At 31.4% G+C, this 12,359-nt stretch overlaps 2 protein-coding genes across 3 annotated transcripts in view; one reads left to right on the forward strand and one right to left on the reverse strand.

Moving 5' to 3' along the window:
• Positions 1–4,093: 4,093 nt before the first annotated feature.
• LOC148309634 (coiled-coil domain-containing protein 86) lies at positions 4,094–5,351 on the reverse strand. Its single transcript, XM_088259646.1, has 2 exons — positions 5,088–5,351; positions 4,094–4,459 (listed from the first exon to the last, which is right to left on the reverse strand). The coding sequence occupies exons 1-2, from the start codon at positions 5,258–5,260 to the stop codon at positions 4,168–4,170; spliced, it is 465 nt and encodes a 154-aa protein (XP_088115772.1). The 5' UTR covers positions 5,261–5,351; the 3' UTR covers positions 4,094–4,167.
• Positions 5,352–8,608: 3,257 nt separating this feature from the next.
• The window catches only part of LOC148309635 (cytospin-A-like), a 148,102-nt gene continuing 144,351 nt past the window's right edge, over positions 8,609–12,359 (forward strand). For both annotated transcript variants that reach the window (XM_088259620.1, XM_088259628.1), the window contains exon 1: positions 8,609–8,857. The gene's annotated coding sequence lies outside the window, so the exon portion shown is untranslated. The remainder of the gene's footprint in view (positions 8,858–12,359) is intronic.

Consider the following 12,359-nt stretch of genomic DNA (forward strand, 5'->3'; position numbering starts at 1 on the left):
CCCTGGACTGGTACCTGAAGCGGAGGGCTGATCACCTTTCCTTCATGTGTTAATGATCAAGATAACACTGCGTTTATATGATGCAGTGCCCTATGCACCATAGGGTGCGGATAAGGGTTTGAAAAAAAAAAGTTTATTTAATTTTCTAATTTGACGATTGGTTCCATAGTATTTTAAATATACCTCTTGATTGGGTTCACTGGTCATAAAGATAGCGCTTCAAATATTGATTACGTTGTTTATGAGTTTAAAACTGATTTGTTTGAAAGTCAGAACAGTTGATTAAATATATACAGACATGTGTCGCCTACTTTCAAAATCCGCCAGATCCATGTTAATCGATTTTACAAAAAAATGCAAAATTCTCCGGGTAACATTTATGTTTTAAAAGATTCATCTACCTTTAGATAAAATATTGTGAAATAGAAAATTTTCCCATTTTTTTAGAAAATTATTCAGTATTTAACAAAAAAACACGAGACACAAACCGATAATGACGTCATCTTAATTTTTGACATGTCCCCGCTCTCTGATTGGCCGATATGGGTCAGAAGGCAAGTTCCATGAATATAGCGGAATTTGAAATACAACGCTGTTTTTAAATATTTTTTAGCAGGGTTTTTAAGTATGTAAATATTTTAAACAATAAAACCCACTATGTATTGGCATTGTATTTATTGTAAAATCTTAGAAAATTGAATCTGGCGGATTTTGAAAGTAGGCGACACATACATATTTAATTATTGGAGCAATTTACATGACATTGAATGTCGCACGGATTTCTTATATTGTAAACACTAATATTTAATAGTCCTGTCAATTATTGTAACGTGTCGCTTGAGTGTTATTACTACTTAATCCAATCCCCACGTCTCAAATCTGTCACGGCATCCACGCTGCACGGTGCAAAATTAACCTTTTTTATTTCTTCTTCTAACTCTTATCCGCACCCAATGGTGCATAGGGCACTGCATCATATAAACACAGTGTTTTTTAAAATTATTTTTTATTATGACGTCAAGGGATCTTGTATCCCTTATGTCACTGCGACCGTATTAGGTTTATTGTGAGCTCCCTCTGTATCATACCTCACTCTCAAGACCTACATGAGTCATGTAGCTCACGACCTGACTTGGTGGTAAGAGTTTCACCTTCTCGGAGTCTAATAGTGATCCTCTAAGGGGGTAACTTTGTTTGCGAGTGAGTACGTCACAGTTATAGAGAATGAGGATTGGTCTTTCGAACGTAGTGTTATTTTGATCGGTGGTAACACACGAAGGAAAGGTGAGCAGCCCTCCACTTCAGGTACCAGTCCAGGGTAATATTGAGTGAATATTTGAGTTAAAAAATCACTTATATTTATTTGACCCCCCCCCTGGGAATCGAACCTGGGACCTCCAATACGGCAGCCGAGCGTGCTGACCATTACATTACAGAGGTGCACTATTTTTATTTACTGTGTTTAATTATTTACCACCCGTTTTGTCGAGAACATTACAATGTTTAGAGTTTTGTTACGATAACGGATATTGTACTGCCGAAATTGACCCTGACAATCCGTGTATTTTTACATAAGCTTAAATAATAAATTAATAAAACTCAGCAAATAGCTTTTCAAATTTGTTATATTACTCTAACTTTCTTATTTGGAGTTTAAAACTTTATTCTGGACTTAAAACCATGATTAGGAATTGATAAAACATGTTTAATTGTTAATTTAGTTTGTTTTTAAATACTTTCGATAATAAATTATACACTTGAGCTTAGAATAAGTTTGCAATATTAAATAAAATAAGCAAGCAAACATTTTTACTATATACCACAAATATTTTTGGTCGAACAATAAGTCACGTTTCAAGCCAAAATCATTTAAATACTCTGTGCTGAAAAAAGTGAGGTTTGAATCTTGGATACTGACCTCTCATTAGTGCCGCAAGCACTGCACCCTTGGATGTTAACATATATCTATAAGCATCGTGGTGATTGGGTTAAACAAGTCTATGTATTATACAAAAATAATCTAATTGATAAATTCTATTTTTTTTGTTGTTTTTAAAAAGCATTTATTTCGTAAAAGATCGAATTTCCTTAAAGCAAGGCCATTAATGTGTTCTTTGGTTTTTTTCTTAATCACAAAACTATTTTTTCAGCTGAAAAAAAAAGGTATTTAAAATATTCTGTATATATATATGTATTCATATTTGACATGGGTTGTTCATGAACAACTGAATCATAATGACCTGTTCATTTCTATTGATTGAGTAACCGAATTTAAATTTAGAGCCAAACTCGTTCACTAATGCTGACCCAATGATTGGTTTGCTGAATCACCGATTCATTCATAAATTTTGATTGAGAAGCTAAAAAAATGCAATTTCATATGGAAAAAGTAACATTTTACGATTGCATAATCTTTTTATGTTTCATGATTTTCCAGCGACCTTTTCCACAATTTATCAGTGAATCCATGAATCAGCGAGTCTTCGATAATTTTCCCTCATCCAATAAAAGATTCATCGCATTCAATTCACGGTTCGGGAATGCATCTCTAAGATCCACTTCTATGGATCTCTTGAATGACCTGGTCTTACCCACATTACTTCATGCAGTTTCATTGGCTCATGCCAAATATGTAGATCATTTTCATTTTTATTAGCGACATAAATAATATTGTTTGTGTACCTATGTATAAATATCTCATAACATTCCGTCAAAGCATAGAAAAACATTAAATGGAATTAACTCTATTGAGCAAAACAAGGTGAATCTCAAAAACAAGTTGGTGTTTGTTTTTTTCAGTCACAAATATTGAAGTATATTTCTGCTTGTATTATATTTTTATAAGAAAAAAAGCATTATTATTAAGGAATCCAAAGGAAAATAATTAATAGAACAACAATAGTATTTAAATTTGATCAAATTTTTCCTATGCATTTTTTTAAAATATCTTATATATTATATTCAGTTATATGTATTATTTTTTTCTGATTTTTTTAATATAACAACACTGTTATTTATAAATAGAGTTTTATATACATAATACCTATACATGTAGTAAATAGATTTGAAGTAAAGATTGGATGGTGAGGCACTGGGGAAGACATAGGTGTTTTAGGGTTTAGGTAATGATTTTTTTATTTCTTCCTATGTTACAATTTAAAGAAATACAATTATTGTACAAAATAAAATCCTCTTTTTATATACTTCTTTCACTCTCCCACTTGTAGGCATCCTTTTCCTTTTTATGTATGTATAACACTTGATGGACCAAAAGCCATTTTAAAAATCAGGTATCATTTTTGTGTTTTTGAAAAAGCACATTTTTAATGTAAAAAAAATCATTTCAAAGCTACTGTACAAATATATTGTGTATTCATTTTTTTTACTCGGACCCGTGGTTTTAAGGATAATGATCAATCAGATATCATGCATATTTAACATTTTTTTACAATTTGTTGTAATTTTACCTTCTAGCGCTTGGATAAAATCTAATAACCACATATTCAATCGTTACCATAAATAAATCTGAATTCTTTCGTATATCATCCAAAAATGATATTAAAAAGCCATATACACATACAGAAGATGGAATACTACAGCATCAGGTGTATTTTTTAAACTATCTTAAGTGAAGGTAAAAACAAGTAAAAAACTGGTTGTAGCAACTGAACCTGTGTTAAGTCCAGTGCTGTAGCTATATATATATTCTAAATGAGTTAAAAAAAGTATACTGACCCTTAAATTTTTCATTCTTGATTCTCTCTGTAGTAAAATTTATCCATTTTATTATTTAAGTTTTACTTGGTATATACCACTATTTTAAAAAATCCATTGTGACACATGTTTTGCATTGCAGGCATTCTGCATCATTTTCAAACACCGTATTTCATTATTATACATATATAGTGTTTGAAAATGATGTGGAATGCATTGAAATACAATTCACAATAGAATTTTAAAAAAAAAGATGTTTATTAAATTAAAAATGCAGAGATATTACCACAAAATGACTGCCAAATCAATTAATGAAAAGTAAAATTTATGGTACATTTATATTATTATAAATTATACTGTTAGCAAAAAAAAAAGCAAATTTTAATAAAAGTTATTTATTATAAAAAATAATATACCGTATAATATTTAATGAACATAAAAACATCATAGAAATTATTTTGAAACTTGTGTAGTATCTCTCTTTTGGATAAACCTCAGCTGTTTCTTCTTCATCCTCTTAATTTTAGCGGAATTACTGATAACCTGAACCACTTCGGCCTTCAGCCTGTTCTCTTCTGTTTTCTTGATATTGATCCTTCTCCTTTCCTTTGCGGCTTCAACGGTCGCCTTTTTCTCCTCCTGAATGGATTTCGAGGTCTCTTTAATGTGTTTCAGTGTTTCCCGAAGCGCTTGCTTCTCTGCAAAGGTCTTGTGCATTCCTTTAGTCTTCTTTATTGTATTGAACCTGAAACCAAGCATCAAAACGTCATATATCAAAAATTGTCAATTTTCAGTTGTGCATGTTTTCGAAATGCCCAGAAAATGTACTATATCCCAGCAAAAGCGGCATATAGGGCAGGAAGTGTTGTTTTTGCATTTTGAAGAAAAGATGTTGTTTAAATATACTAAATATTTTTCAAATGGAGAAAAAACATTCAGGTTTTACCTAAAAAGATCAGTTGCACAGTAAAAAGTTCAATGAGTGGCTCGATATTTATTTTTAATACATTTTATCATATTCTTAAACTTTAAAAATGATCTCCAAGTTTTTTGATATATGACATTGTTGAAAGGAATGAGCGATATACGAAGAGATACAAATAAGTTAGGTGAGTGAAGGAGTGAGGTGATTTTATTAAGAGCAGTAATCACTTGAGCACTCAGGATTGCATACTCCTACCCGTACGAGACATACAGGCTAGCAAAGTCTCTTAAGGTCCAAACAAACATACCTATAGAGGTGGTACTACAAATACGTTAACTTCATAGTATAGATAGAATTAATTGTACTTGATGTAGTTGATAAACATCAAATCGTTGCATGATAGCTAGCAAAAATTAGTGGGATAATAGTCGAAAATGTTTAAACAAACCTTTGTTTTTTATCTTTCCATATTTTACCGGATTTTGGTCTTCCTCTTGGGATTTCTTGTAACACTTCCGTCTCACTATCAGAACCTTCGGTTTTTGATGCAGGTACGGTGGATTTCGGTTTAATAGCCTGTAATATGTTATCTACCACTACATCACCTTTAGCTTTCGGCATTTTTATTTTATTTTATTAAAACGTGATAAACTACAACGCAACAAATATTCTCAAAACTTGTAGGTTATAAATATAGATAGGTTATAATTTACGTTTTTTGTCTATGGTTAAAATTCCGTGTGAAATGTCAAAACATGACAGCATTGTGCTATCAGTAAATAAACGCAACTACAGTTCCTACCTACAGGTTATACATTTGTTTTTATTTATTTATTCTGAAACAATGGAAACCGAGCAATATTATTTTTAATAAATAGAAGGCTTCATAATTACAAAAAGCCTAATCTGTTATGTTTACAGTGTCAACCTCAACTATATGCAAACTCTACTGTGAACGACGCCTTTCGCTTATATTTACATTGGCCCCAAGTCAAAAGGTTTATAATTGTGAAGTCGAATAAGTATTTGTAAAATTTGACATAATTCCCAGATTTTTTGGGTAATATTGATTCTGTACATAAGTTTCGTCCAAACTTACTTAGATTTATTTTCTTTTTTTATAAATGATAATTTTAAAATATTTTTTTAAATATTTAATATTGGTTATTATTTTTTAAGTAATTATTACTATCGCACTTATTGCTTTAATTTAGGCAAAAAAATAGTAGTTATTTTTGTTTTTTTTAAACGCCTGAATGAAGGCAATATCATCAACAAAAATTGCTTATACTCGTATGTACTACGGTTTAAAAATGTTAAAAAATGTCGCATGTTTTTAAAAACAGTTGGACAAGTTAGCCCAAATATTCCATTTTGATATACTTACTTAATTGGAAAAAAAGAACACCTACCTATTATGTCTCTAAAATTGATGTCGAAATATCTATTTACCTAGTTCAGTATCTATTTAGGAATAAAAATATGGATCGCTTTGCCTTATCAAAAAAATGTGGGGACGGACGGACATTTTGAAGTTATTTGAGAATTTGGGCGAGATGTATGTCATTGACCTATTGTGTTAGATAAGGGGCATTTTGTAAGATACGTATAATCCCAAGACAGAAAAATTTGAGTAGTGTGGTTGTCAATCATGGGTAGAATGATAAATGTTAAACGTGTATAAAGTGATCACTTAACCAGCGTATGATAGGTCGCTAGTCCTGTAAATACCCAAACTTCCATCTTCATCTATGTTATGATATCAATACATAAAATGTGATATAAATTTTCATTCACAGAATGTGACGACCTCGTCATATACACAATTCTAAAATTCACTAATAATAGTGTATATATTATAAATACTCGTATTACGTACAGATGGATAAAAGAGCTATCCTAAGCCCTAAGGCGAAATGACCGCATCGTGGGAGCAACGCAAATCGAGGGATTTATAAAATGTATTATAAATTTTGATGAGTGACGCGCACACTATAAATCATAGTGGAAGATAATGATAATTCTAGGCGATGCGAGTGTGAACAAAACTCGAAGTGATGTCATATATTTGAATAATGTGCTTTCAACATCCACACATTGAAACACACCATTATTCACCCTTGGTTGATGGCCTACATACTCATCGTTCTTACCTATAAGCATATGCACAAGTACATGCATCGGAGTTGGAAGTCGAATACCTTAGATGTAACTGACAAAATAATAATAATAAACATATACATAGTTAACTTTTACCGCGTATGTTTGTATCAAAATTGTATAAAATTGCTCTAGTTTTTGCATTATCATTTTATCTTCCAGAATAAACCGTATGGAATAAATTTCGAAGCCTCGATGTTTAAAGAGTCCCGAAATTCAACAAAATAAAATTTTCGGAATTATGTTACAGCGTGCAAAACAAAGCTTTTTACAATACCTTATTTAATAATATTGTTAACAGTTACATGAAATTTTACATGCACTTATAGTAACTTTAAACATAACAATTAAATCCACTCCCAGGCAGGAATAGGCTGTACAATTTATCCCTCATGAATTACATGAATTTTAACAGGAAGAATAAATCCACTCCCATGCATGAATTTGCTATATTATTTTTCATTCATTAATTACGTTCATTGTTAGTAACATTAAACGTAAGGAGTAAATCCACTCCCGTGCAGAAATTAAATAGCCTATATAATTTTTCACTCATGAATTACATGAATCTGAACATGAAGAGTAAATCCACTCCCATGCAGGAACAGGCTACGTAATAAAAATGAATTGAAACTTTAGTAGGGTAATAATAAGTGGTGTTGCATAAGCCGTAGCTAGAATTTCGAGCCACTAGAACGTTAGGTAGGTTTTTTTTTTATCCGTCCTATTTCGGATATTAGGTTTTTCGTGCGCTCATCTATTCGGACTAAAGAATAAAAATACGGTAAGTGATGTTTACGAAAGATAATTTATCATATAGTTTATCATGTATCAAATCTTCAGTGCCTTTGGATAGAAATATCTCAAACATAAATAATACGTCGGATAATGTATAATACTTTTCAAAGGGGGTTGGGAATTTGGTGTGTAGTTATTTTAGGATACGTTGGTAGTAAAAATGTAGTTACAGGTACCTGAATGGGGGATCAGTAACGCTTGGACCTCGGATAGGAAAATATAGTTTGGATCCATAAAATAGGAATTTTAATTTTTTATTAAATTTTTTATTATTTCTGTAGTATAATATATGGGCGAGATATGCCTGATTTGAACTCCAGGTATAAAAAAAGGCCTGATAAAAAATATCCCATCCAAAATTATGACCTATCCGATTCCTAAAAATTCCGATGTTCGCAGAAAACGGTTAATTGTTTAAAATTAGTATTATAATCATTATTGATTGAGTTTCTTCGGTAAATGAAGAAAAATAATCAAATGAACAGATCAATTAGAATTGTACCATTAATTTAGAAAAGTAAAGATATGCGTTTTTTGCAGTTGAATATTTAGTTAACTCACGATATGCAGATAGGTATAACATATCATGACAATAGATGGAATAATATGCTAGCAAGTGGAAACACTTCACGTGGATGACGAAGATGATGGTTTGGCGTTATATCCTCTCAGCTAGACATAACTTATTTTTATGATCACAATCGAAAATGAATGTGATCAAAGATGTAAAAAGATATGGTGTTTCTCTTCTTAAATAATTCAAATAATTGAACGTCACTTTTTAGAATCTAATAAACAAAAACAAAACAATCCGCTCGGAAACGGTTTGTTTACGACATGGGTTATTTGACGCGCTCACTACGCTGTGACGGGCTCCGTTCCGCCCCATTCTCGCGACTATCTTCCTCACACACACGTGCATATGCTCTAACCCGGTATTTCTGTCTCTCTCTCGCAGGGCGGGAGAATGAGAGCCGGCGCAGTAGACTGCTTTGCCGACCGTATTCCGTTAGTTTAACCGCGTGTTCGAAACTGTCGCTTTGTTTTTGTATGTGCGCATGCGCGCTGCTGTAACGTTTTTTGAATTAGTTTTGTTCCGTGTCCCGTGTTTAGATTTTAGAATTTCGAAGGCGCTCTGGAATTGCTATTTTTTAAGTGAATAGTGCGAAAAATGATAGTGTGGAATTGTTAACTTACTATACCAATAATAACATTGTTTATTTGTGATGTGTATTTGATTGTTTTTGGTGATTTGTTCCGGTAAGTGTGATTTTTGTTAGATGTAAACATTAGGTAGGTACATAGGGTTGCATGAGTATGGTGCAATGCAGTTGTGGGGTCGTCGGGGGTGCTTTGTGGCCGGTTTTGTGTTATCGATTCGTTTATTCGGAAACTTGTTGAGCGTTTAAAATACAGAATTTTTCGTTAAATCGTTATTACAGTAAAAAATTATTTAAAATTTTGTATTTGTATTTTAATGCACGTATTTTATTGTTATTGATTCGTAGATTCGGAAACTTGTTGAGCGTTTAAAATATATCATGTTTCACTAAATCGTTATTACAATAAAAAAAAAACTTGTGTTTGAAATCCCTTATTTTAAATGTAGTCTGTATTTTCGAATTTATAAAACTGTTGAAACCGTTTGTTTTCAGAAAACTATTTCATCATAAGCTTTTAAAAATAAATTAAATATTTATTAACATACAACTTTAGTAAACGTATTTTTTTCATACGAAAATAAAAATATGTAAATACTTTTTTAAGAATATATTTTTTAACCCGTAACTCTTTTGTAAACGAACATAAATATTTAATGCGTAGCATTTAAAAATATCAAAATATAACACCTATAGGAAAAAATAGTCTCCCCTCAGAAATAAAAAATAAAAATTGCTTTAACCAATTTAAATAAATAATCGATATGCATTACAAAAAATATTTACAATTAGACAATAAATTAACAGTAAATGTGCATATATGTGTGTAAATGATTTAAAATAATATATATAAACTATCATTTGAAATATAATAGTACATATACCATAAATAGTACATAGTACATAGTCCTGGCTCCAACTCTAATGTATGGAAGTGAAACATGGAGTTGGCAAAAGAAGGATGAAAGTAGACTGAATGCAGTCGAAATGCGATCTCTCAGAAGAATGTGCGACAAAACGATGTATGATAGATGTGCGAATAGTGAAATAAGGAAGGAATGCAAAGCTGAGATAAGCATTATCGATAAAATTAAGAAAGGTGTGTTGAGATGGTTTGGACATGTAGAACGAATGAGTGAGGAAAGAACGGTAAAACAAATTTATGAGGCGAATGTTAGCGGGAAAAGAAGCAGAGGAAGACCGAGAAAAACATGGCACGATCAAGTATGCCAAATACTTGAAAGTGGTCAGGTTAGGAGTCGTAACAATCGGCGGGTATGTATGAGGAGATGCACGAACGTGGAAGAGGCGAAGAATGTTTGCAAGGACAGAGTGGTGTGGCGCTCTATTCTCTCTGCCTACCCCTGCGGGGAAGCGGCGTGATGGTTAGTTAGTTATCTCTTTTTTTTAGAGTACAGCAATAAACTCGTAAATAATACAGTAGGATTGTATTACATAATAACAACTTAGAATGATAGATTTTCAAATCAAATTTAAAAAATCGGAAATTCATATGAAAAAAAATCTTAGAAATTTGGTAATGGTATGAATAAAAAAATTGCGATGGAATACTATATTTAGTATTTTCTAAATAAATTACATTTGTTCATAATGAAACGAGGAATTAGATGTTTTATAAAATCATTAGACTTTTGACATCTCAACATAGCCTGGGTATTTCCTGGGTATACGACTTGTCACAGGCTGGTTTAAGTGATCACTTTATACACGTGTAAAATTCATCATTGTACCCATGATTGACAACCACACTACTCGGATTTCTGAATTTGTATATATGTATCATTAAATTAACACGTTCTTTCAAATGTGAGTTTTCAGCACCAAGCTTTTTATTTAGGATTTTTTAGAATTGTGTCGCGGTCTAGTGGTTAGTGTCGCTGACTAAGTTAGAATTTCTAAATTCGACACCTACTCTCCTACGACTTAATTCCTATCTTAACACAAACTGCTAAGGCTGATCTGGAATCATTACTGAATTAAAATACATGTTTGTGTATATCATAAGGACACACACCTGAAATTAATTAAAAAAATAATTTAGGTAGGTATATAATACAATACATATATCGATGCACCAACGACTCGATTTATGTACGTATTTGCATTTTTTTACACCTCTTGACCTATTAAATTAATATTGAATTTATTATTTGTTTATCCATACAATTATTTTGTATATTTTTGCGATGTTGATTTTTTTATTAAGCCTATGTTGCTCTTTACAATTCTAGACTAAAACATGCTACCTATATAAATAACATATTTCTAGGAAAACATCTTTCACATTTTCGCCTTCCTATTACAAAAAATTAACAATGGTTCTCTATTCTTCCTATTTTTGTAAGACGGTAGAAAGTTAAAAAGTTAAGTAACAAGGCCTTTTTTGCGATTTTTAACAAATTTAAAGATTTATTTATTGTAACTGCAGACAGTTGGTAGAATTCCATATTTAATTGTTGGGTAATATATCCAAAATTAAACAAGGTTTATTGGATTGAATTCTACATTTATTTATGTATGTGTCAATATGTGACGCGTTTCGTCTAATTAAGACATTATCAAACACTGTTTGATAATGTTTAATAATGTCTTCATTTGGGTGTTTGATACTGTCTAATAATGTCTTCATTTGGGTGTTTGATACTGTCTTGATAAGACGAAACGCGTCACATATTAACATGTACATAAATAAATGTAGAATTCAATCCAATAAACCTTGTTTAATTTTGGATATATTACCCAACAATTTAAAGATTCTCTGTCGTCTAAAATGTTCCGTCATGAAGTAACTTGAATAAAAATTTACTCAACTTTATGTAGAAATAGGCGCCAAAGCTCAATAAGCTGTCACGCCTATATAATTATGATGGCGTGTCTCGGTAGTCACTTGTAATTATCATCATTATCTATGGTTGTTTTCAAACACTCATCAGTCATTTGATTCTTTTCAAACGGGATAATGTCGGAGAGTCCGATCTGACACCGAACACCTCGCAAGCCTCGGTGTCATGAGATGTTACAACTCTCTGTCTCGTTTGTTGTGATGTCAAATGTCAATATTGTTATATGTTCAAGTGTCAATCACTCTGGCGCTGTATGTTGTGTGCTTAGCCATATTATTTTATAAAAATTCCTAGCTATGTAATAAATAATCCGGGTTCAAAGATTTCTCGTGTCTATGAACTCCTGCGAAATAGCTAATGATACCATATTATTTATTATACACCAGTGCCTCCTGTATTATACTAAATAAATATGGAGAGAGCAATTTTTTAAGATCCGTACATTATATGGTATATTATTGTCGATTATTATACATTATGGATTTGTGCTGGTTCATTGCAAAAATGAGACATATTAAAATAACGTAAAACCTTTTATTTAATTGTAATAAAAAACACTAACTGATGAATTAAAGTTACATAAGTAAATTGCTTTTTTAACTGCTTTTGTTAAACAGTACTAAATATTTCATCAATGAATTTTTATTTCAGATACATATTTCATCAGTGCACGAAATCAACAATGCGTTTTTTTAAAAATAAGTACTAACGTAATTTTAATGTCCTTTTTTTGCAAAA

The sequence above is a fragment of the Brachycentrus maculatus genome, unplaced genomic scaffold (genome assembly GCF_059751285.1).
Source record: "Brachycentrus maculatus isolate JH-2025_06_01 unplaced genomic scaffold, ASM5975128v1 h1tg000119l, whole genome shotgun sequence".
Classification (NCBI taxonomy): Eukaryota; Metazoa; Arthropoda; class Insecta; order Trichoptera; family Brachycentridae; genus Brachycentrus; species Brachycentrus maculatus.

Excerpts from the sequence above, each read along its gene's own strand:
- LOC148309634 (XM_088259646.1), bottom strand. The coding sequence starts at position 5,260 with ATGCCGAAAGCTAAAGGTGATGTAGTGGTAGATAACATATTACAGGCT. Across the intron at positions 4,460-5,087 it reads TGGAAAGATAAAAAACAAAG|GTTCAATACAATAAAGAAGA; the intron begins GTTTGTTTAAAC and ends GCTTGGTTTCAG.